At 43.1% G+C, this 22,181-nt stretch overlaps 1 protein-coding gene across 2 annotated transcripts; it reads right to left on the reverse strand.

Moving 5' to 3' along the window:
* Window positions 1-127: 127 nt before the first annotated feature.
* rgl1 (ral guanine nucleotide dissociation stimulator-like 1) lies at window positions 128-21,921 on the reverse strand. 2 transcript variants are annotated; one of them, XM_035653226.1, is made up of 18 exons: window positions 21,763-21,921; window positions 9,260-9,370; window positions 7,079-7,287; window positions 6,902-6,976; window positions 6,537-6,727; window positions 6,303-6,427; window positions 5,968-6,183; window positions 5,771-5,874; window positions 5,520-5,604; window positions 5,239-5,328; window positions 4,818-4,904; window positions 4,530-4,562; window positions 4,289-4,410; window positions 3,872-3,961; window positions 3,518-3,701; window positions 2,657-2,908; window positions 2,428-2,542; window positions 128-2,068 (listed from the first exon to the last, which is right to left on the reverse strand). In XM_035653226.1, the coding sequence occupies exons 1-18, from the start codon at window positions 21,919-21,921 to the stop codon at window positions 1,881-1,883; spliced, it is 2,436 nt and encodes an 811-aa protein (XP_035509119.1). In that variant the 3' UTR covers window positions 128-1,880. The 2 variants fall into 2 exon arrangements, with proteins under 2 accessions (XP_035509119.1, XP_035509120.1); XM_035653227.1 differs by lacking the exon at window positions 21,763-21,921 and adding an exon at window positions 11,795-12,058 and having other exon boundaries at window positions 1,881-2,068.
* Between the last annotated feature and the right edge of the window lie 260 nt (window positions 21,922-22,181).

A 22,181-nucleotide genomic window follows, 5' to 3' on the forward strand; every position in this document is an offset into this window, starting at 1 on the left:
CAATGGATATACAAAACATCACAAAAGAACTACAATAATTAGATGTTAGAAATTATATTTTTCTCATTGTGGTTGCAAGGGCATTCATCCAAACATAAGAGGGAATCAAAAACACACAGGACAACCGTCACAATAATGATAATAATTTATTTTGTTCAGGTAGAGGAAGAGTCTTTGGCAGTGAAGAACAGGTACTGAGGGTGATTTAATGAGAAAATCTTAAAGTGAAGTGCTGCATGGAGATAAATGATTGGGCCATTAACTTTAAGTTCAACAGTGAACCACTTATCCCAGGGGGAACGTAATATCAACCAAGGAACATTAAGTGGCTGCACAAACATTTGATCGTGGCACAATAACACTACGTTGTAAGATCTGCAGGAGTGACTAATATCTGAGAGAAAGAAAAAGAAAAAAGTGAGTTTTTATCTGAAAATGTGTGGCTGTTATGTGACAGGTGACAAGTGTTGGTGATGTTGCTGTGAAACTCTGATGGTGCTAGAAACTGAGGAGTGCACCCATGAGACAAACAGATGGGTGTTTACTGTGTGAAGAGGTGTTTGGCTTTTGTGTGTGTAAAAAAGTGAAGTGTCCCTCAGTAAACATTCCAAATGTGTCACAGTAAAACCTGGCACTGGCTTTTTTTTATGACACTGAATTTGTTTAACATTTACTTTTAAAAGTCCTCCATCACTCTCCAATCTGGGATACATTTCTGGCCTGAAGTGTGTTGCAAAAACATATAAAAAGCAACAATTACAAACAAAAATAGTAATTCATTGAGTGAAGAGAGAGAAAACCACTTGGCTCACTCATTCTTCCATATTCACATCCCATTGGCATCTGCTACCAACTGACAAGTGCAACTCTATAGTTCATATAATGAAGGGCAAAGAGGTACAAATATGCATCAGTTTGAGACACTTTGCATGGTGTTTTCCATCCCATGAAGTCAGTCCCTCATATTCTCTGTCTTCTATTATCTTCTTTCTTTTTGAAACAAGTCTGAAAAAGCAAGAATGTGAGGAAACGTCTTTCTGGATTAGAAAGCAGCACAAATATTATCTCGACACCCTAAAGATCGGGCAGGTAAGGCCATTTCAATATTCGCCAAGGACTTGTTAAAACCAAGTAATGGAACCAATCAGAATGCATCAAACTGCATTCGTCACACAGCTCATAATATGAGTGGGGCTGAACACACAGTGCACAAGCTGGACATGGCAGCTAAACATGCCCAACTAGGGGAAATAATGACATCACAGCTCCTGTCAATCAATGAATCAATATCATTCAGAATACTGTCAGAGGCCCATTCATTCATCGATAAAGGCAACAGGACTGTCACAGGACACTCAGTCCACCATCAATCTTCTCTTTCTGCATTCATCACACTTCTATCAACAGAAAAGTAAATATTCATCTACACAGATGTCACAGGACAAAAAGAAGTTTGTTCAATATCAGAATACTGTTGGAGGTCAGGAGTTTGGCTGCTCCCATAACATGTGCAAAAACCTGTTGTTGTAAAGAGTGGAGGCCACTTGGGGTCGCTGTTTTACTCACAGCATCACCACTCAAAAGTCAAGTCCCACTGGCACCGCAGTCACGCTACACATCCATGTTCCGTATTAAGGCTGGGCAAAGGGTTGAAAAAGACAAGAGGGGATGGCACAGTTCAGGGTGAGACTCAGCTGGTGAGATAAGAGTCAAAGTGGAGCTCTTGAGTCTCACTGGCATCAGCAGTCATCCAGAGCTCTTCATCCACTCGTCCATCCAGCCTCTTCATCTAAAACCCATAAGTTCACATCACGTCCGTGCCCTGCATTGTCCTGGATTAGTGGTGTAAGGGCTAACAGCTGGGTTCCTGCAGTCCAGGGTCACAGCGTGACCTTGCTGAGTCTAAGCGACAGGCTCGAGCGGTGCTGGGTGCGAGGGAGTGTGGAGCTACACCGGCTTCGCAGCTGGACTGCCCGACCCGCTGAGCCCCGCACCCGCAGCAAGAAGTCAAAGTTAGCTGAGGTGTTCATGGCATAAAAGACGTTGGCGTTGTCTGGGATCACCAGTTCTGAAAGAAGATAAAGCAGAAATGATGAGCATGATTTAAGCTCTTGCTGTTATATTACACTAATACACTTTTAGTCAGCAATACATGGGTCATTATGGTTTATTACGTTTGGAAAAAATAATGCAGTAATAAAAATGCTGAACTGCAAATACAAAGGGTGTTTAATCATAACTTTTACATAGCAACTGCTAAAACAGCTTCTCCTTACTCTATTCACTGTAAATATCTTACTAGGTGCCTTGGAATAATACCGTCTATGGCAGATATTAGTTGAGGCAAACTAGCACAAGTTTTAACAAGAACCCCAGAGGTTCCATGAAGAAAATACAATTTTAAAAGTAGAGCCATGTGTTTTATACCTCTCTCCTCAGAGATGACTTGTACCAGCTCGTATCCCTCCTCTGGCTCCACCTCCAGGTTGTGCTTCGCCATGGCTCTAGAAATTACAGCCGGAGTCTTGTCTTGATTGGTCAACTATTTGGGGAATAGACAAAAAAAAAATTGTCATACAGGGTTTAATGTATATGATGTAAAAATGTAAACATTGATTTTACTCACACAGGAAGACAAAAACACATATTTATTTACCAATATGCTCTTGTAGAGATTCCCGTTGCCGTGCTCCAGACTGACTCTTATGATGCATGCATCTTGGGCCTGGGTGTTATAAGCTGGGGTTTGACTAGGGGAGCTGGGTGTCAAGGGTGTGAGGGAGACAGAGCGTCTGTGGGTGCAGGGGGCCCCGGGGAGTGAGGGAGATGCAGGAGTCATGGGGACGCTGGCTGTCGACGAGCTGGTGTCCATGGAGTGGAGTGAAGTACAAGAGGAGGATTCTGATAGCTGTGGAAAAAATATAACCAGAAGTTACATACAGATACATAAAACCATAACTGGATCAATTTTGTTCCACAAATGCACTGAACCATAATCTGACTATAATTGTGATAATTTGCAGCTATTTGAGGTGAGTGGAAACATGACTTTGAAGTATTAGAACAAAGTGACACCTGCAGGGTTTAAAAGAGATCAACTGAATTGTTTTTCACATAAACCTCAAATAACAGCATTTGGCAATGAGTCCAACACATTAAATGTGTTAGTGACAGCTCTTGGTTCAAAAAAGAAAGAATGGCTGGAAATTATTTGGTAAACTGAATCTTGTTATGTTTTTTTTGGCACTTGCTAATTCTGCTTGTTTTATGCAATTTGTGTATATGTAAAAAATATAATTCCATTAACATGTTAGACTTTACATTGTACATCTTACTTTTTGTGCAATTTTACCAACTCAAAACTGTTATTATTTAAAAATATTTGGGGAAGGGTTGCAGTTTTTCTCTACAAAAGGAGGCTCCAAAGAATAGATTAATACCACTGAAAAAGGATTGACTTTCATACGGTCTCTAAGTATGACCAAAATTAACACATTTTCTTAGTTTAATAACCCACCTTGTTCTGCTGGGAGTCGGAGGTGTGAGTGGGGGTGAGGCCCTCGCTGTCTGATGGACTGCTGGAGTCGCTGGAGGACACGCTGACTGAGTCCATGCTCTCCCCTGAGCTGCCAGTAGGAGGCGAGCGTGGCGTCTCCCTGACTGGAGAACTGGCTGCATTACTGTCTGTTCCAAGAAACAGCCTGGAAAGAAGAGGAAGTCAGTTATTAGATAATAAAATAAATAGGTCACAGCAAGTCAGTGCTTGAATATGCCAGTGTGACGTCTCTAATGTGGCAAGTCTTCGCCAGAGAAAAGTATTCTTTACTTAATTTCATTTAAAACCAGGATTCTATTTTCTGGATGTACTCACAGGCTCAGTCTCTTCACCATGCTTTTCCGAGGTTTGGGTGAGGTTGGACTGCTGTCACCGAGACCTTCAATCTCACAGGACAAGGCGTAGCTGCAAAATAGAATAGATTAGAAAGCTTAAACATCATGAAACATCACCAAACCATGTGCCCGGTGGTTTAGAGAACCATGAATTCTGAGTAAGAGAGAAGAAAAGTCAGAGAAGAGAGGGGTACAACACAATAGATCAGTAGGGAGTGAAGACATGACAGAAGAACAGCAGGGAGAGGCAAAGAGAAAGGACAGAAAGAAGCTTCTATTGTGTATTTGTTTTTAACAATAGGTCCAACAGACCATGACCTCATGCACTAATTTGCTCATTATGTAATGGATAACGGTGCAATCGAGGAAGGAGGTATTCGGAGTAAAGCAGCACTACCTTTCTTCCTCACTGAGCTGAACCTGGCTCTTAAACCAGCGGAGGAATGCCGGCTCTGGACTCAGACAGTAGCTGTTACAGGCCGACTGGAGCAGCTTGATCTGAGCGATCACCTCAAACTCCTGCAGGGTCAGAGAGAAAGTTACAGACGTTAGATCTGTTTAACAGTCTGCCGAACTCATCCTGAGACAACTGTCATGGTATAATCATGTCAGTGGAAGTCGCTTGCAGCCACACTCACCCTGCGTCTCTTCTCAAAGTTGATCAGACCACCCTGCGGAGGACACAAAGAGCACGCTGTCAGACCCTGGACATCACATACCAGTGGCTGCTTAGACAAACAGCATTAGGTGGACCACTCCAAAAATGGACCAACAAAATTCCTCACGCACTCATGGAAACTTACGCCCCAGTTTCTGACAGCGGTTACACAGATAGACTCTCAGATCTGCTGAGGTGTGTAAACTCGCAGACGCATGCTCTCAAGTATCGAAACACACACATTCAGCAGGTGTCATTCTTTTCTTACCTCTACTAAGTCGGGCAGTGCCGTATCCAACATAGTCAGGTCAGTTAGAAAAGTCCCCAAGTAGGGTATCGTTCCTTGCATTGCTCCCTGTAGAGAAAAGGCAGCTTTTTGATATGTTTGAAACCACATTTAGTTTAAATAAATACTTTAATGATGCCACAATAGAGCCGGAGACTAATTTAGACTGTGGTCCTTACGGTTTATAGATGCCAGTGTGGGTTTTGTAAAATACAACACAGGCTTAATGCAAGTACAGCACATAGTGCACTGAGTAAACAAAGCTAAGGATGTGGCTTCACCATACAGGAGAGGCTAGAACTCACTTTACAGTACATTGCTTTAGAGGAATGTGTTGTTTAAAATTATAGAGCTCTGTTTTAGCACTCTTTGAGAAAAGAACCATTTGTTGCAGAAGCCTCACCATTTCCTTCTGCAACTGCAGTCTCTTGTGGGTGCGTTTCTGGTGCTCCTTGGCACAACTCTCCAGACTGGCAAACTTTGAAGTGCCTTCCTGTAGTGCAAACAAAATATACAACTTGAGTCCTCGAGATTTCAACCAGTGAATGAAGGAATGTTGTCTCACATGTAAGAGAGTAAAATCTACACACTTTAAAACCAGGATTTTTAAGAGGATACTAAATTTACTCATCATTATTTCACAGTTCCTTCAGATATGAAATAAATGTTGAAGTTAGAACTCACCCTCATGAGGAGCTCTCTGCTGGTCAGGTAGTTGTTGTGGTCGGAGAAAATGTCCGACAGTTCCTCAAATGTCTGCATGCTGTCTCTGTGTGTCGAGCAAAGACTCATGTCATCTAATGATAATAGACATATCAGCTAAAATACACAAGCAAAATAGACATCTCGAGATGCTGTTGAATTCTGCCAAAGGGCTGATTCTTCTATTGAGACTCGCTGAGATTATCTGCATAGTTGAGAGATTGGAAGCTTACTTGTGCACACAGGCCCATGCCCTTTTCAGCCTGTACAGAGGGTTGGACTGCAGCGCAGATACGATGGCTCTCAGAGACGAGAAGTTTTTGCGTATTCTGCACTCCTAGAGAAGACAAGTAACACAAGGACGGTCATAACGTGACCCCTTTTTGTGGTAGGTTTATACATGAATGTGTGTGTGTGTGTTTCTGCCAACCTGAGCGATGTCTATCCAGCGCTGGATGACCCGCGCTCTGACGTGTGGTCTGATCTGTCTGTGCTTCAACACTGTGCTGACCACGCAGGCCGCCACAGCATTAAACTGTGTAATAGTGGCACGAATGGTGGGGGCGCTGTGCTTGTTGTGCTTCTTATCCCTCTGGGACCAGATAGAGCCCAGGCAGTGGTGGGGTACGACCTTTTTAAACAGCAGCTAGAACAGAGGAACAGGCTGATGTTAGTATGAAGACACTGAAAAAACATTGCAGGGATGTAACCTGTGTAGCCCTTCCCTTCTCACATTGCCAATCTATCTCATTTCCTGCCACTTACTGCATCCATGTAGGTCAGCTGCTCAGCCACCAGGTCGGCCTCAAACGACAGGAAGTCCTCCTGGACCTCAATCTCCACTTCTTCCTCCTCCCCAAGACAGAAAGAGCTGTTGCCGTGGAAACCAGCTGCAAGCAGACAAAAATAGATGATTTGAGGCAGAGGAAAACTAATACTTAAGATGAAAAAATAAAAGTACTGTACAGAACAAAGAACTACATGTTAAAAAAGAGTTACCATCAGTTTCATCCATGTTGGCCTGACTCTGCAGCTGCTCCAGCAGACCCTCTGCCCTTCTGAGAGCCTCCGAGCCAGGCAGGGCCCTGCGCAGGTAGTCCATCAACCTGTGGAGAGAGGGGTAATCAGGGGGCTCCTGGAAGTCTTCGGGGCACTGGTCCAGCCAGGCACGCAGGATAGAGGCCAAAGCACTGTGAAGACAGCAGGGAAAGATTTGGGAGTGTTAAGAGAGCTGGCAATGATAAGAGGACAGGTGTGCTCAGTCAGCTATAACTTAAAGTTACAAAAACTTTGATGTTGATGTGATCTGTTGAAAGTTGTCCATATGGAACTGATCGCGATGAATATATAAAAATGTATCTCACTTTCTGATGGCTCCATTGGTTTCAGTGCCTTTACGTCTCTCTGTGTCTTGCTCACTTTCTTCTACACTTCCATACCTGCAACAGAAAATAAAAATAAATAAAAATAATCAGAAAACCACTAAAACGTAAAGTGAATGCATTCTTTTGGCTTGATGCAACACTTGGCTCCAGCCCTACCTGTCTAACAGTAGCTGCAGTACAGTCTGTGTGCTGGTGAAGGCTCTGTAGGTGGACAGGAAGATGGAGGTGTAGGTGAGGTCGTTGTCTCCAAACGCTGTCAATAACGTCTCCACCAGACGCTCCAGTGTTCCAGCACGGATACTTCGGATTTTGCAGGTCTCCAGCTGGCTCACCGTGTGTCCAGGAGGTAGACGATCCCCCTCCGCCTAAACACACACATATTTGTACACTGTTAAACCAGTGTGCTGCTGTTATGCACTGCAGCCTCCTTTGCTTTGTTGCGCTTTGAATGAATGTTGGCACAGATTACTTTTTATGTGTTGGGATGTCTTGGTTGTCATTTCCCACAGTCGGTAATAGAACAAAACTTAATTCATGCTGTATTTACCTGTGTATGTGCTTTTTTATTCATATTTTGTGCCCCTGTTTTGTCCACTGTGTTTTCCCCTTATTTTATTGATGTGGCTTATTTTACTTAGGTCAACTACTATATGTGCCCAAAAAAATAGTTTTGTTCTCTTTGCTTTGTTACCTGTTCTTCATTGATTTAGTGCAATATGTTGTTTTGTGTTGCATTATGCTGTTTATTGTAGGAAAACTTTTATTACAGAAAAAGAACAGAATATAAAATTGTTTTATGAATCAATAAAGTTACAGTTTAAAATGTGAAATTACAGGAGTGGAGGGATTCACACAAAAGATGGAGGGAGGAAACAGTAAGGACAATCATGACCTATATTTAATTTCTCCAGATGTGTCCGACTATTGTGTCTACAGGGAAATAGAATGAGGGGTTTGGACAGAGTAGAAGAAGTGGTGGCACAGACGTGCGGAGAAAGAGACCTTGGTAAAGTTAGCACGCTACAACAGGAAACGCTCCAATCTGCTTTTAATCACAGCAGGCCCCTCCTCCACCGTCCTTCCAGACAGAGAGGAGGACAGCAGCAGAGCCAAATTCTCCCACCTCTCCCCCTCTGATAACAACTCAGTACAACACGAAATACCATTATTTATCTCTGTGAGGTGACTGTACAGTCGCACACACGCTAAGATTTTACAATTCACTATGAATGATAAATACTCTGAGTCTGCAACCAACTACTCCACACACTGTAAACAATACATCACTGTAGGCCTACAACCCAGCTGATTGTAATTGCCATTACTCACTAACAATTGACTGTTCATAGTAGATATACTGATGCCTCAATAGGAATCACTCTATATTCTGTTCTACTCAATAGACAGCACTGTATAAAGTCCCCATGTTGTTTTAATTAGCTCGAATACAGTTGGCAGCTCATGCCGTTGTCAATATATCAATACAGTTTTAAAGCCTTGGAGCTGTTATTTCTTCTTTCATGAGCCAATCCCCACCCCCCATGTCAAGCACAGAGAGACAACAAAGATACAAACAAACAACACAAGATCACAGATTTTTTTTTCTTGTAGACAAAGAAAAGCACTATATATCCCTTTTGTTATGCTGGGTTCATGCATTCCTTTAGTGAGAAAACACACAAGAGAAACTAACGATAATGCCCCTAATTGGCCCTTCTGTGCAGTATAATAATATACTGTATAACATCTTATTATGCTGGTATAAACAGCACAGTGGAGGAAACAGCAATGCCTCATATGCACTGAAAAAATGCACAACTCAAGGAAAGGCCTTTAATACCCCCCCTTTTTTGTCATACCAGCGTTTTATAAAACACTGCTGTACAGGGGAGTGAGGAGTTTTGTTGGCAGCCGGGAAAGTCAGGAAATCACATGCTTTAGCTAAACAGTCCAGGTCTGGTGGAACTGTTGATTTTCAGCAGGCAACTAAAAGGTGTTTTCTAAACTGGGAGATTTATAGCTCCAAATGTTAAAACAACAGCTCTGGTGGAGGACAATGCTGAAAGACGCCCCACAATTGAAAGATACAGTCTGCTTTAAACAATAGAGATTAGGTTTTCTAGGAGCTCAGCAGTCTGCACACAACTAACTGGGTTGCTTTTTTAAAACCATTTGCATATCATAAATTCAGGTTTAGACAGTGGAAAAAGCATCAGGTTTTCCTAAGTAGAATCTTTTTTGCTGATGGATTGGAGCTTGACTCGTCTCTTCTTTATTAAAAAAGCTTAGTCAGCTGTGATTCTGTCACACTGGGAGACATCAGATGGGCCTACTCACCCCTAGCCATCTTGCTCCCTTGTTGGCTGCTTGCTGAATCTGAACCCTCTTCAGTGTCACATTGTAGATGGCCCCTTCCTCGACTTCCTCCCCCCAATCCTGCACCGAGCTCTGAAACGAGAGAGCAAGAGGGAGAATGTTAGACAGCTCGAGATGAGAGGAGAGTTGCATTTAGGATAAAAAAATATCTAACAATTTCCTATAAAAACCTGCAGGCCACAGAGCTAACGTCCACAACAGGAATTGGCTTTTTGGGGAAACTCTGAGAAAAGCAGAAGGAAGGATCAGAAATAAAACACAGAAACAGAACCACAGCCCTCAAACTAGTAAAAGGACTAAAGTGCAGTAAAACATCAAGAATGACCAACTCCCCAACCCCCACCTCTGCAGCCTGCCAGGCCTCCCTCCCTGTCTTTACTCCCTCTTTTATTCCCTATCCATCTCTTTCACCGTGTCCCAGTCTCTCTGGAGCTGAAGTCAGAGCTGGACTGCTTTCCTGGAGCTCAGAAAAGTGGAGATAAGAGCCAGAATGGGTGAAGTCTCTCAAACAAGCCCCCGTACATAATAACAGAACAAGACATTTGCATCACTTGTTCTTTCTGTTGACATGTCTTTGTCTGTTTGCCTGTCTGATTATACAAGCCAAGAGTGCTTGATTACAAATCTGTGCCTTTAGAGCACAACCACACTTAAAGCAGCATGCAAGACTCCCCATATGTACTATGTCTGTCTCTGGTTGTAAATCACTGACAAACAGCGGAGAGTGTAAACACACACAGAGAAAGCAGAGCAGAGTGAATTCAAAATACAAAATTCAGAGACAGTGTGCGCAAATACAGCCTGGGATGTGCTGAGACATCAACATATGGAGACAGAGACAAAAACAGAGGCAGAGACAGCGAAGAAGAGGGACTGGCCAAATATAAACACCACGCATGCAGTATTATGGCCAAGTCTTCACACACACACACACACACACACACAGAGGAGCGGCCAAGATCACTCTCACTTGTCCCCACTTTCATTTACACAGCTCAATGGCAAAGTCCATGCTATTCCCCAAACAGAAGGGCTGCCAGAGAAGAGGTCAATGGGTCAAAGTCGCCGTTAACGGGCTCAATGGACGGTCGTGGAGCCCGGTGGCATGCAGCCATGACTGGGCCGTGTTTTGGTTTGAACAGAAACATGTGATGCAAAGATGAAAAGAAAGCCCAAACCAAAAAAACACAAAGAGGGAGAGAGGGGGATTTTAACTGGCTATGGCAGCTGAAACCAGCAAGCATGTCCCAAGATGCATTTGTCTGAAACATGACTACAACCCCCATCCCCTACCCTGTTCAGCATCTTGTCTTACGGTCAGCAACCTAGTAAGTGCAGGTCTCTCTGCCTCTCTTTAGCCGATGCTGGCTGCCGGCTGGATGGCTGGCGCAGAGACAGATAAATACATCAGTGCATGAGTCATGCAGTCCACACACTCCCAAAACAATAGCGGGAGGTCTCTGTGCTGGCCGGCCCGGGCTGCTGAGTTCACAGTCTGCACACACAGCCTGCTTTTTGTCAGCCGTAGAGCTGGAGATGTTTTCAGAGCAGGGTTTAAAAAAAAAGCTCTGCTCGCTTTGTGCACCAAGTTTAGGGCTTATTGTGAGACAAAGTTCCATGAGCTTGCATGAAAATGGAAACGAAAACAGTCTGCCACAGAAATGTCATCTATTCACCAGAGGGAGGAGGATAGGAAACATAACAGAGTAGATAGGGATGAGTATACAGGGAGTACAGTATATCAAATGACCCTGTGTACGCTGTAAACAGGAGATGAGTTGTTTACTCTCTGCACTTATTTGGGTCCTTCCAAAGGAGATGCTCAAAAAGTGTGCAGGGAGGACACTAAGGGGAGGAAAGAGGCAAATAGTACTCTATCCTTGCTCAAATAGTGCTAATCTGTCAATCAACCTATCAGCTGTGTGTGAAACAATACTCCCAAGATAACAACAACAACAGTTGTGTCAAATCTTTGGCGCTGATCTGTTGGCTTTTGTGTTTTCCTCGCCTGGACGCAGCTGGGACCCGTGGAGAGGCAGGGGCCTCGCCAATTGTTCCCTCTCTGTTTCACTGCGGGCCCCTAGACAAAAGTTTTCATATGCACCATCAGAGAGGGGAAAGCTAGCGGATCGAGTTCATATTCTGGCGGAGTCGGCAGGGGATTTTTTGTTTTATCCCCACGTTTCCAAACTTTGCGCGACGTCTTTACGCACCAACAATGTAGGTTAAACAGGATTTAAAGCCTGGTAAAAAACAATTAAAACTCAATGTTCAACTGCGCCCCCCCGTTCCCCTCCACCGTTCCCCTCCACCCCTCCTTTTCTACCCCCCTTTATCCGCTACTTTCCCAAGCCTACAAACACACCCCTCCTTTTTCTCCCCCCTTTCCCTCTTCAGCCTCCCTCTTTCTCTCTCTCAGTCCAAAACCACAAACCCTGCAACAGGGCACAGGATGGAAAACCATGAGAGTTTTTTTTTTGTTTAGTTTCTTTTTACCATTTTAGTTTTCCAGGCGAATTTCATGGTGAGCGTTTCTTTCATGATCCGGGGACAGCATCAGAGCTTGGGAATAATCCGCCACGGAGAGAAGAAGATGTGTTCCTTATTTTTTATTTTTTTTTTAAATCCCAGATCCTCGCTGAAAAATTTCTTCTACTTCACCACACACACTTTCGTCCGCTCCAAACTCCAAATCCTCCTCCTCTGTCTGTCAGTAGGCTCTCCCTTCTTCTACTGAATGACCAAATCCCTCCTACTTGCACTCACAACAGTCCCGTTTAAACTCCTCCTCCTCTCTTTTTGTCTGACTTTCATCAGACTGACAACAATGTGCGCGCACGGACGCAGGCTTTCTGTTTGCGCAATACACCAATACGCAAGTCATAAATCTCCTTCCGATTAAATTCATAAGACTCGTGACTGTTTTTTCTAGTTTTGTTTATAGGGGTTTATTTGTGTTTTTCTTTTAAGTATCGTTAAAAAAAACCATTAAAATCCCTTTATTTCATTGTTGTTGCTGCTGTTTATCTTTAGAACAAAAGTGTTTCTGAAAATTAAATGGACATGAATCCTTATGATATTTACCATATACAGTAATATACAGTACTTGTATTCTTTATTTTTGAATGTGTTTTAAATTATGTTTGTTTAACTAACAAAAAATTTGTATTTTAGAGAACAAAATGTGTTTTGGATGTTTTTGGACTGTGTGTGGGGGGCTAATATACCCTCTAGAAGAGATGAGCAGGCTACAGAGGTCTGGTAAGCGTAACTTGTCATATGTACAGAAACCCTTTGTTTATATAACAACACAAAATCAAACTGTGTTAATACCTGGTTAGGGGGAGGAGGAGAAAGGCCTCCAAACTACTATATGTACACTGTGCATCTGTAAGGTTCAAGTTCAAAGGCCCTCCGCCTTCATTTCTTCTTTAATGGTTTCACTATGAATTCCATTCACCTGCCCACACAGTTCCCCTGATGGACAGATAGGAGTCATGTTTTTCCTAATTAATATCATAGTTGAGTGCCATTAGAGAGGGGGGAGGACGACATGCAACAAAGGACCACAGGTTGGAATCGAGCCCGGGCCGCTGTTGTAAATGGGGCATACACTCTACCAGGTGAGCTACCATGCATGTTATGATTTATTCATTAAGTCTGTTTCCATTGCACCTTGTTGCATTGCTTTTATGGATAAACCAACTTTTGGTTTCCACCTCAGCGAAGCAAAATATTCAAAGATTCTGAGGAACTTTCAGCATTTCCACTCCGATTTTTTCATGCACAAATTAAAAATACGTGGTGGACGGAAACGCTCTTACTGTCAGAATAAACATTAACATACAGATTTTAAGTGTATGAAGTGATGTACTGTAGGCCCTAACTGTCTTGTGTGTGAAGCAGCTGCAGCCTCACGGCCCCTGCGTGGGACAATACAAGGAAGGCTGGAGATGCCGTCACCAGTACTGTGCATTGTCAGTGACAGGAGAGGAGAATAGGCTGAGTGTGAGAATGGGCAACACTGTTCCACTGTGAATGTGCCTGCACACGTACTCAAACAGCCCACTTGTGTGAATAAACGGGAAGATATGAATCAAGCCTCGAATAAGTGGGGTCTTTTTGTACAAAACTGTATCGTAAACATATATCAAGTGTGACCAAGCGATGGTTCATACATTTTGCTAGTCCATTTAGTCGGCTGATGAAATAATTAAACCACTGATTCAGGGTCAGGAGACAGTGGAAAACGTTATGATCCTTATTGTCATATTGCTCAGTGGGAGAGCTGTCTCGACCTGTCGTGATCTGCCCTTTTCAACATGGTGTGTGTATGTGTGTGTGTGATATACCCACCCACTCATCTGGCTCCCATAACACCAACACATAACCCCAACGTCACACTCAGCGTCACTGGCTGTCACACACCACGCTGTCAAGCAAGGTGCACACACACACAGATGCACCCACACACATATGGTCCACACTTTTAGCATCTTTGCTCCCTCCCATCTTTGCTTGGAGGGCAACGGAAGGCCAGGGAAGCCCAATGTACATCTCCATCAGCTTTTCTCTGTGTGTGGTAGCCGTATGTTTTAACAGTGTTTCGTCTTGCTGACTGTTCATCAGGCTGCATATCTGGCCGGGCTCCAGTTCCCAGGCCAAACTGCCCCGCTGTCCACTTGGGTCTTTGGAACTCTGGGAAGCCCAGAGGGGCAGTGGGAAGGTTGCGACCCCAAATGACCTCCAGCTCAGTCCTGGGGGGATTGGCGTGTTGGTCTCACAGTGGGAGTGATGTCATATCTCAGCGCAAACAAGACGTTTGACAAATGTGACAGCTGCTGCTCCGTCTGATGGATGAGCAGATGAGTACACACATCTTCCAAATAGTCTTTATCTGGGGTCCAGGACCATTAAAGTGTACTACTGTCCTAATGGGACATCAGAAATGTTTTAGGCCTGTTTTATAGTTTAAAGAAAAGGAGGCTAAATTTCAGTAAATGTCAGAGCTGTTTTTAGGTATTTTGATCTAAACCCAAGTCCTTTAGGTTCTCAGTACACTTTGCTTTCTTGCCATGAGTTAGATTAGAAGATGGATACCACTCTCATGTCTGCACTCTAAATATAAAGCTAGAGCTAGCAGGCAGTTACCTTAGCTTACCATAAATACAGGAAACAGCCAGCCTACCTCTGTCCAAAACTAACTAAATCCAGCTTCAGCGCTTCAAAAGCTGATTAATTAACACTTTATGTCTCATTTTAATCTGTACAAAACAAGTGTAAAAGTGACATGTTGTGCTTTTACGGGGTCATGTCCAGGACTGACCGGAATCAGTGACTTCCTGGAGCCTTAACAAAGCCACGAGGTTGCTGATTGCAAGTCAAGCTGCTAGTCTCATCAAGTCTATGAATGCTGAACAATAAATAAAATGACGTGGGATATAAAAAGTGTTTCTTACATAAATTAGACAAAACTTTCCTCTAAAATGTAGTGAAGTAGAAGTATAAATTTGTATAAAATGGAAACACTCAAGTAAAAAGTAAAGTACTCAAGTCGACAGCTCTGGTAAATGTAACTGAACCCTACATCTCTCTCTGCGAATCAAATTTCCTTTATCAATTATTGCACATGGAATTCCTTTAGTGTAATACAAGTCAATCCTCATACCAACTTTTCCATTCTCTTGGAAGACTAATGACGTAATTACACTTAGGAAAGCCCTTGACGAGGGCAGGGCAGTTTTTTTATAGTGGGTTCCTGCCATTATTGAACTTCCCAAGTACGCTCCTCTTCTCCCTGTTCCACCAAGTCAGAACAGGGAGCCACAGTACAGACAGAAAGGGGACAAAAACAGGAGGAACGCTGCTCGCACTGTTATTGCACCACTGTGGGGAAAAACGCACATTCCAGGAAATCTCCCACTTCCTGCCTCCAGCCTCCTGACTCCAGCAAGCCTGCTGTCCTCATACCTGAGTGGCTGGGAAGCCTCTCTGGCCTGAAGCATGGTCATAATATCAGACCAATAAGTAGAAGGAGGAGAGGAGAGGAGAGGAGAGGAGAGGAGAGGAGGAGAGGAGGAGAGAGAGGAGAGGAGAGGAGAGGCTGACAAACACTGGGCATCACAAAACTGAAAAAACAGAAGAGAACCACAGACAAAGAGGATAGTGATGGGAGTGGGGGTCTCAGTGTTTCCATCCAAGATAAGAAGGGCATGTATCAGAGAAAGTGTAGGGCACGGTTGAGATTAACTTGAAAGGACATTATCTCTACTGTGAGTGTCCGGAGGAGGAGAGACAGAGACAGAGGGTGAAGAGTTCACAGTACAGCCAGAAACTGAGATGATCCATACTGGCTGAAAGACAAGTGTGAGGCAACATGACCATCTTGCAATGGATTCTAGAGAAAGAGTGATTTCATATTTCAGACCGGAAAGATGCGCTCTGTTTTATTTTCTACTGGAGACAAGTGAACATCCAGTGAGAGGAGTTTCAGCTGGACTAAATGTGTCAGTACACTCATCCTCTTTTCTTTTTTGTACATTCTTCCTGTATTATGCATGGGTTTGCACACAGTGCGTTTCCCTCTATGTTTGTGTGTGGTTGGTGGGTTTGTGTTTCCAAAGCATACTGCCCAGTAGAGGGCAGAGTTCATAAACCGCTGTGTTTATCCAGAGTCAGCAGAGGTTTTAGCCAGACCAGGCCAGAGCAACAAAACGCAGGAAGGTTGGATTTATGGTGCAGGGTCATGTGTTCTGCTATACCTCAATAAAACCTGAGAATGAGACAATCAAAGCAGCTTAAATTGGTTGTTTAGGAGCAGTGAAGCAGTGGTCTAAGCGCTCAGTAAGTGCAAAAGTTTATCTGATAGTCATTTAATGAGGTAACAGATCAGCAGATGAGTGTCTGTGGATCCAGTAGTAGCAACACAGATAGATAAGGACATGCCAGGTCTTCTCTCATAACACACACAGCTGCATTTTCTTTTCTTCTTTCTCTTCTGTTTCTGTTTCTTCTTCGGTCAACCGAACCCTTTGTTCAAACAGCCACATTAAAGCTCTGTCTGCTCTCTCCTCTTTCTCTCTCTCTCTCCCCCTCTTCTCTTATGTCATGTCTCTGCTCCCTTCAGATCTATTGTCCTGGCTGTTGTTGAGCTCTCCCTCTTTCACTCTCTGGATGGGTGACATCATTAGTTTCCAGTAAAGTCCAGAGCTGCAGACCGAGAACCCTCCTCCTCCACACTCACATACTTAAAGGACAAGGTGCTCAAAGTTCCATTTACACCAAATCCATAAAAATCAGATGTATATACAGAGATGTTTATAAGAAATTGTGAAATAGACTTTTCTTATAACAGCCTCCGTATGAGGTCAGTTGGACCGTTGCACTAAAGCAAGGATAATCCTCTCTGGAGCAATGATGACTCAGATGGTAACCCCGGTAGTTAAATTACTTTCAGGTGTCTCTGCATTTAGAAGAGTTAGGATAAACTAGAATCACACACACACACACAACCCCCCTTCATGCGGCCCCAACCCTGACCCACCCCCCCAGATCTAAGCCCTGCTAAGCCTTGAATGAATCGGTCTGGACTGGCTCGGGTTGTCTGTCTGACCCCCTGCTAATGAGAGATGGACCATCTGTTGCCCAACAGATACACGCCACCCTAAAGTTGACACATATGCAACAAAAACAACACACAGCATCAATGAAGCCGGTAGCACCCTGGTAACAAGTTAACAAATGCTGCTGTGCCAGAACACCAAATCACACCAGAAAACTATACTACAAATGTATCACATCAGAACGTGCAAAACACTCAACAATGAACCAGCACACTTTTTCAGTTTTTGCTTTATATATGTACTCTGGTACTGTACTTATTTTAATTCTAAATGGATATTATGCTGTCGTCTGCAGTGCTGTTAGTGTTAAAGTATGAAGTTTTGTAGGAAATGAAACTGTGCAAGTGATGCACAGCACAGCAACACACATCGGAGCTGCTGCTAAAAAGAGGCAGTAGCTGTATTTTAGCACAAAAACAAGCACAGCTGTTGCCATAACACCGACCAAAATGTAGGGATATTTGCTTTGCCAAAACATTATGATGTAAAGCTGAAATATATATAAAACTATATCTTATATATATATAACTTAAACAAATACAGGATGTATTTCCTGCACTTAAGTTAGTGTGCTTCTTTGTGTTTGACCTCAGTTATTATAGTTATAGTAATCTGCTGACATACAGAATGTGTGAGTGCTGACCACTCATATTAATAACTGTTGTCAGGACACCAGCAGCCTTCACACACACACACACACTAATACACACTCTTTCCCTCTCTCTTTCTCTCTCTTTCCCTGTCTCTCTCTCTATCACACACACACACACACTAATACACACATCACAATGTCAGCTTGATCCTAGTCATGCGTCCTGGCTAATACTGCGAGCTCTGCCTGAGCGGGAAAAGTAGTAGAGAATTTAGTGTGTACGTGTGTGTGTGTGTGTGTGTGTGTGTTTGGATAGGGCACCTTTCCACACACACACAGTCACAGAGCTGCCACACCATAAAAAACAAACCAAATCAGTGACGGTGCTGCACATATTGCATTCTGCCTCCTGTTAGCCCACCCCTAAACACACACACACACACACACACACACACTCTGCTCCAAAACACACACCCATCTCCATATGGTGTGATGAGTTTCTGCCCCAGTTGAGCGAGCTGCTCCTGTGGTGTTGTTGCACTGGGATGGACGCTCGGGTGACAGGGACAATACCCGCAGTATTGACTTTTCACACCAGTCCTATTATGTGACCTAATTAGGCCCAAGATCACAATCTGAACCTCTGCAGAGCTGCAGGCAAATAGACAACTTGACACACTGGGGATCACCCAAGTGTGTAAACACCATCTTAAGTGGTGGACTGAATGACGGAGAGACCTGGATTTTGGAGAAAAGAGAAGTCTGGTTGTTTGTGAATTGTGCAATTTCAGACAAAAGAAAGGAAATAAATTATGGGACTGAAGTACATTACTGTCTCCCCACTTGCGTCTTGTATTGTCAGTGTTTACTGGGTTAATAAATTAACCCATTTCTTTCCATATCCCCTGAATGTTGCTCCCTGAGCTGTGCCATATATAATCAAACTTGTGAGAAGTATGGTTATTTCATAAATGTTACAGTATTGTACGACTGAAACCCACACAGTTTTATATTCATTTACAGGCAAAGGCCAGATAACTAGTAATAACTAGTCTTAGCCGGATGAGTGAAACACAACAGTCATCAAAACACATGACAAGCAAGAATCAAAACTTCAGAAACGGAAACACTGACACGTCACTGAGCATCAGCCTAAAACGTGCACTTCTCTGTTCAAAAAGGCCAGAAAGAGGAAGGAGGAGTGCTAACTCAGCTTTCTTATTTTCTTCAATGGAAAACACGGCATCATCGAAATTGCCCCCCTCTTCCTTTGTCCCTGTTTTCCCTGTAGAAAATCACTTCTGCATTTCCAACGAATGACCCGCTTTGGTTATTGAACTACCCTGCTGGTTATTATACGCCAACGGGTGCGATGTAGCAACTCATATTCCCTCTAATGGAGTTTTTTATTCAGCCTGCGGCTTAATTGCATTGTCCTATCACTGAGAGAGACAGAGAATAGCAGTAAAATGCACTGTGATAACCCACTGAGATGTACGTGTTTGTCAACACTCTCACTTCTGTGCAACTGGGTTCAAACCCGGTCAAGTGCTATGTTTTTTCCTCCTTGTGACACATTTTGCAACATCCAGATAATTCAATTTAAAATAGAATTTTCATTACCTAAGTTTATTCTTTGTGATTTATTATAATCAATTTCAGTTGCTGCCAATCTCCGCTTGTGTGAACTCGTATGCGTTCAGGCGGGAGTCTCATTGTCCTCAGTGGACTACTGATAATGAGTGACACCTCAGCACTGATCCTTCGTCTCTGACCTGAACTGTGGACCTGACAGCCATCTATAACCGCATGATTACAGAGAGGTAATCAGTCCAATCACTGCTTTTATGACTTGCATGGTTTCATAACCACATCAGGTTTCATAACCTTAATCAGCTCGGGAAAAAGTTATCTTACAGGAGAGGAGAGTGAGGAACACCCGAGAGCAGTCTTTTCAAGGAGAGATTGTGCAGTTACTGCTTTTTATCTCAACTTGTTTCAGGTCTTTTCTGCTTTTTTTGTCTTGGTTTAGGAAAAAGACATGACCCAACAAACACATTGCACTTGAAGTTCAACGATTACCCCACTGATGGTTTTGTTAACTCTTACATAACTTTATTGAATGCATTAACCCATCTATATAATCACCCTTATTGCCCCCCAACCCATCCGTGAGGGCAATCTCAACTCTGTACTGTAAAAACAGTCACACGGTCTGACTTTCTGACACACAGAATGATGCATGTAAGCCAAGCCTTACTTTGGCTACAGCTCTGAGAGAGTGTCAGCATGTGCAAGCTAACCTCCATCTTCATTCCCACTTAAAACAATTGGCGGAAACAGAGCTGTGAGACAGGAGGACACGTCAGTCAGGATGTCAGATAGGCAGCAAGGGGGATGATGATCTCCCAACACTCAAAACATACATACAAGCACCACAATGTGACAGTCGTCTGACAGAAACATATGTATGCAATATTACAATAAATTAGGTTATTTTCATAGTAATTGTAGTGGGTGTTGAATTGTGGTGGAGTACAAGTACAAATTTGAGGTACTCTTACTACTTACTTGAGTTTTTTTCTTTCATTTTTAGATCTTCTAAAATATGACGTTTTGTTATAAATGAAACTATCTAGTTTATACAAGTATGGCTTAAACGATTCGTCGATTAATCAGTTAGTTGACTGACTGAAAATTAATTGGCTATTGACTATTTTGATTGACTTATTTTTCATGTTAAAGCATTTCATTCTCATTGAATTTTTACAAACTAAACAACTGATCAATTAACGGTAGGTGATTATACATGAATAAAAACATACCTATAAATATTATATTCCATTTCTGCGAATAGATCCTCCTAAATGTTACACACTGGACCTTTAAGAAACATTTACAGTGCAAGACTTTTACTTGTAATAGAGTATTTTTACAGTGTGGTATTAGTACTTTTACCTAAGTAAAGGATACTTTATCCACCACTAAACTGATCCCTGTTGGAAGAAATGTTTTCCTCATGGCAGGCTGGTTTTCTGACTTCCGTCTCTCTACTCTCTAAATCTGAATATACCACGTGTAAAAAACCCAAAATATTTTCGCTTTAGCCTAAATACCACCAGTGTACACGTGCAAACAATTAGCCACAGCTAAGCTGGAATAAGCTGTCACTGCAGGTTGTTTTCTGGTAATCACACTGTTTTGAGGAATCTGCTACGTCACAGACAAATCAAATAGAGGCAAATAAACAAAAAGGCATGAAGTGCAATGAAAGCAACATTTTTGCTCAACGACATGCTCTGCTTTTGGCTGGCAAGTATTAAAATCATTATGCCGTTTGGTTTTCTGAAGTAAAATGACTAATGCCTCTTCTGTGAACTCTGACCAGTCAAAAGCTGTCCTCACACACACACACACACACACACACACACACACACACAGTGACCAATAAGCGGTAGTTACAGTGAATGTGAATTACTGCTTTTCACAAGAGGTCAGTTGTCCTCCCGTCAGTGCCACCAAAGGTTACTGTCTAGTTTGCGTTATGAGTTGTCAACTTATTGCATAAAAAAGTCAGATTTTTTTATTACGTGTCAAAGTGACTATCACTTACATTAGCAGATATTGTGGGAAGTGTAGACTGCTGAGTGCAGGATGTGTCACTACCAGTTAGCTGTTCATGTGACCACCAACCTGGGCCAGAACTGCTGGGTCCAGGACGGCCACAGATTTGCTGTGATTTACTCTTCAGCTGTAGTCAAATACCTTTCTGTTTCTCATGCTCACACACACATTTGATGATGAGAGTGATAGGAAAGGGAAAGAGTGTTTATGCACACACTGTTTTCCTTTCTTATCACTCTACCTTGTTTTTCACGATCACCATAGACATCCAACAGACCTTGGATAAGTCACAAACACTGCCAATGCGACCCTTACTACACATCTTTAGGTGTTTATAATTCCACACTTTTTTTCTCAGTCTTAATCTTATTCCTTTTACTGCTACAAACACTTTCCACTTCTCTTCCCATCCTTGAATCTATCAAAACTGCCCAAACCTTTGACACCAAACAACACTGCAACACTTCACACACACTCCAAACAACAGAAGGCACAGGAAGGTCACTGACGCTGAGGCCAACATCTGCCAGATTGTTTAACAAGACTGGAAGTACCTGTGCTTCTCAGAAATAAAAACAACAAGCAGCAGGAGGTAGACAGACACAATTATTCTGCCATGTACTGACCCAGTGGCGGGGGGTGCTCTCTGGGGAGCGAGGCTGGTACCTCTGCAGGGCAACACCTCCTTCCCCCTCCAGCAGTAAAGTGCAGTCCAGGTCTGGACAGTGGTGGTGGGGACCCGCAGGCCAGGGCAGTAGGGTGGCCAGAGGGTAGTGGGAGATCATGTTGACCGCCTGGATCAGCGGCAGGGATGACAGGGATGGCAGGGCATACTCCAGTCTGGATGGCAGAGTGGATGGAGACTTCTTCAGTAGAGGCAGTAGAAAGTTGGTCTCCAACGATCAAGATAAGGAGGATTCAGGGCAGACGGTTGCTCCTTTAGGTCTTGATTGCCAGATGTTTTGGTCACCTCCTCCTCAGTCTGGCTGTAGACTTGTCTTCAGTTCAGAAGTGTAACTAATGATAACTCTCCTCTTAAGTTGTC

The sequence above is a fragment of the Morone saxatilis genome, unplaced genomic scaffold (genome assembly GCF_004916995.1).
Source record: "Morone saxatilis isolate NCDOM2014 unplaced genomic scaffold, NCSU_SB_2.0 Contig12, whole genome shotgun sequence".
Classification (NCBI taxonomy): domain Eukaryota; kingdom Metazoa; phylum Chordata; class Actinopteri; family Moronidae; genus Morone; species Morone saxatilis.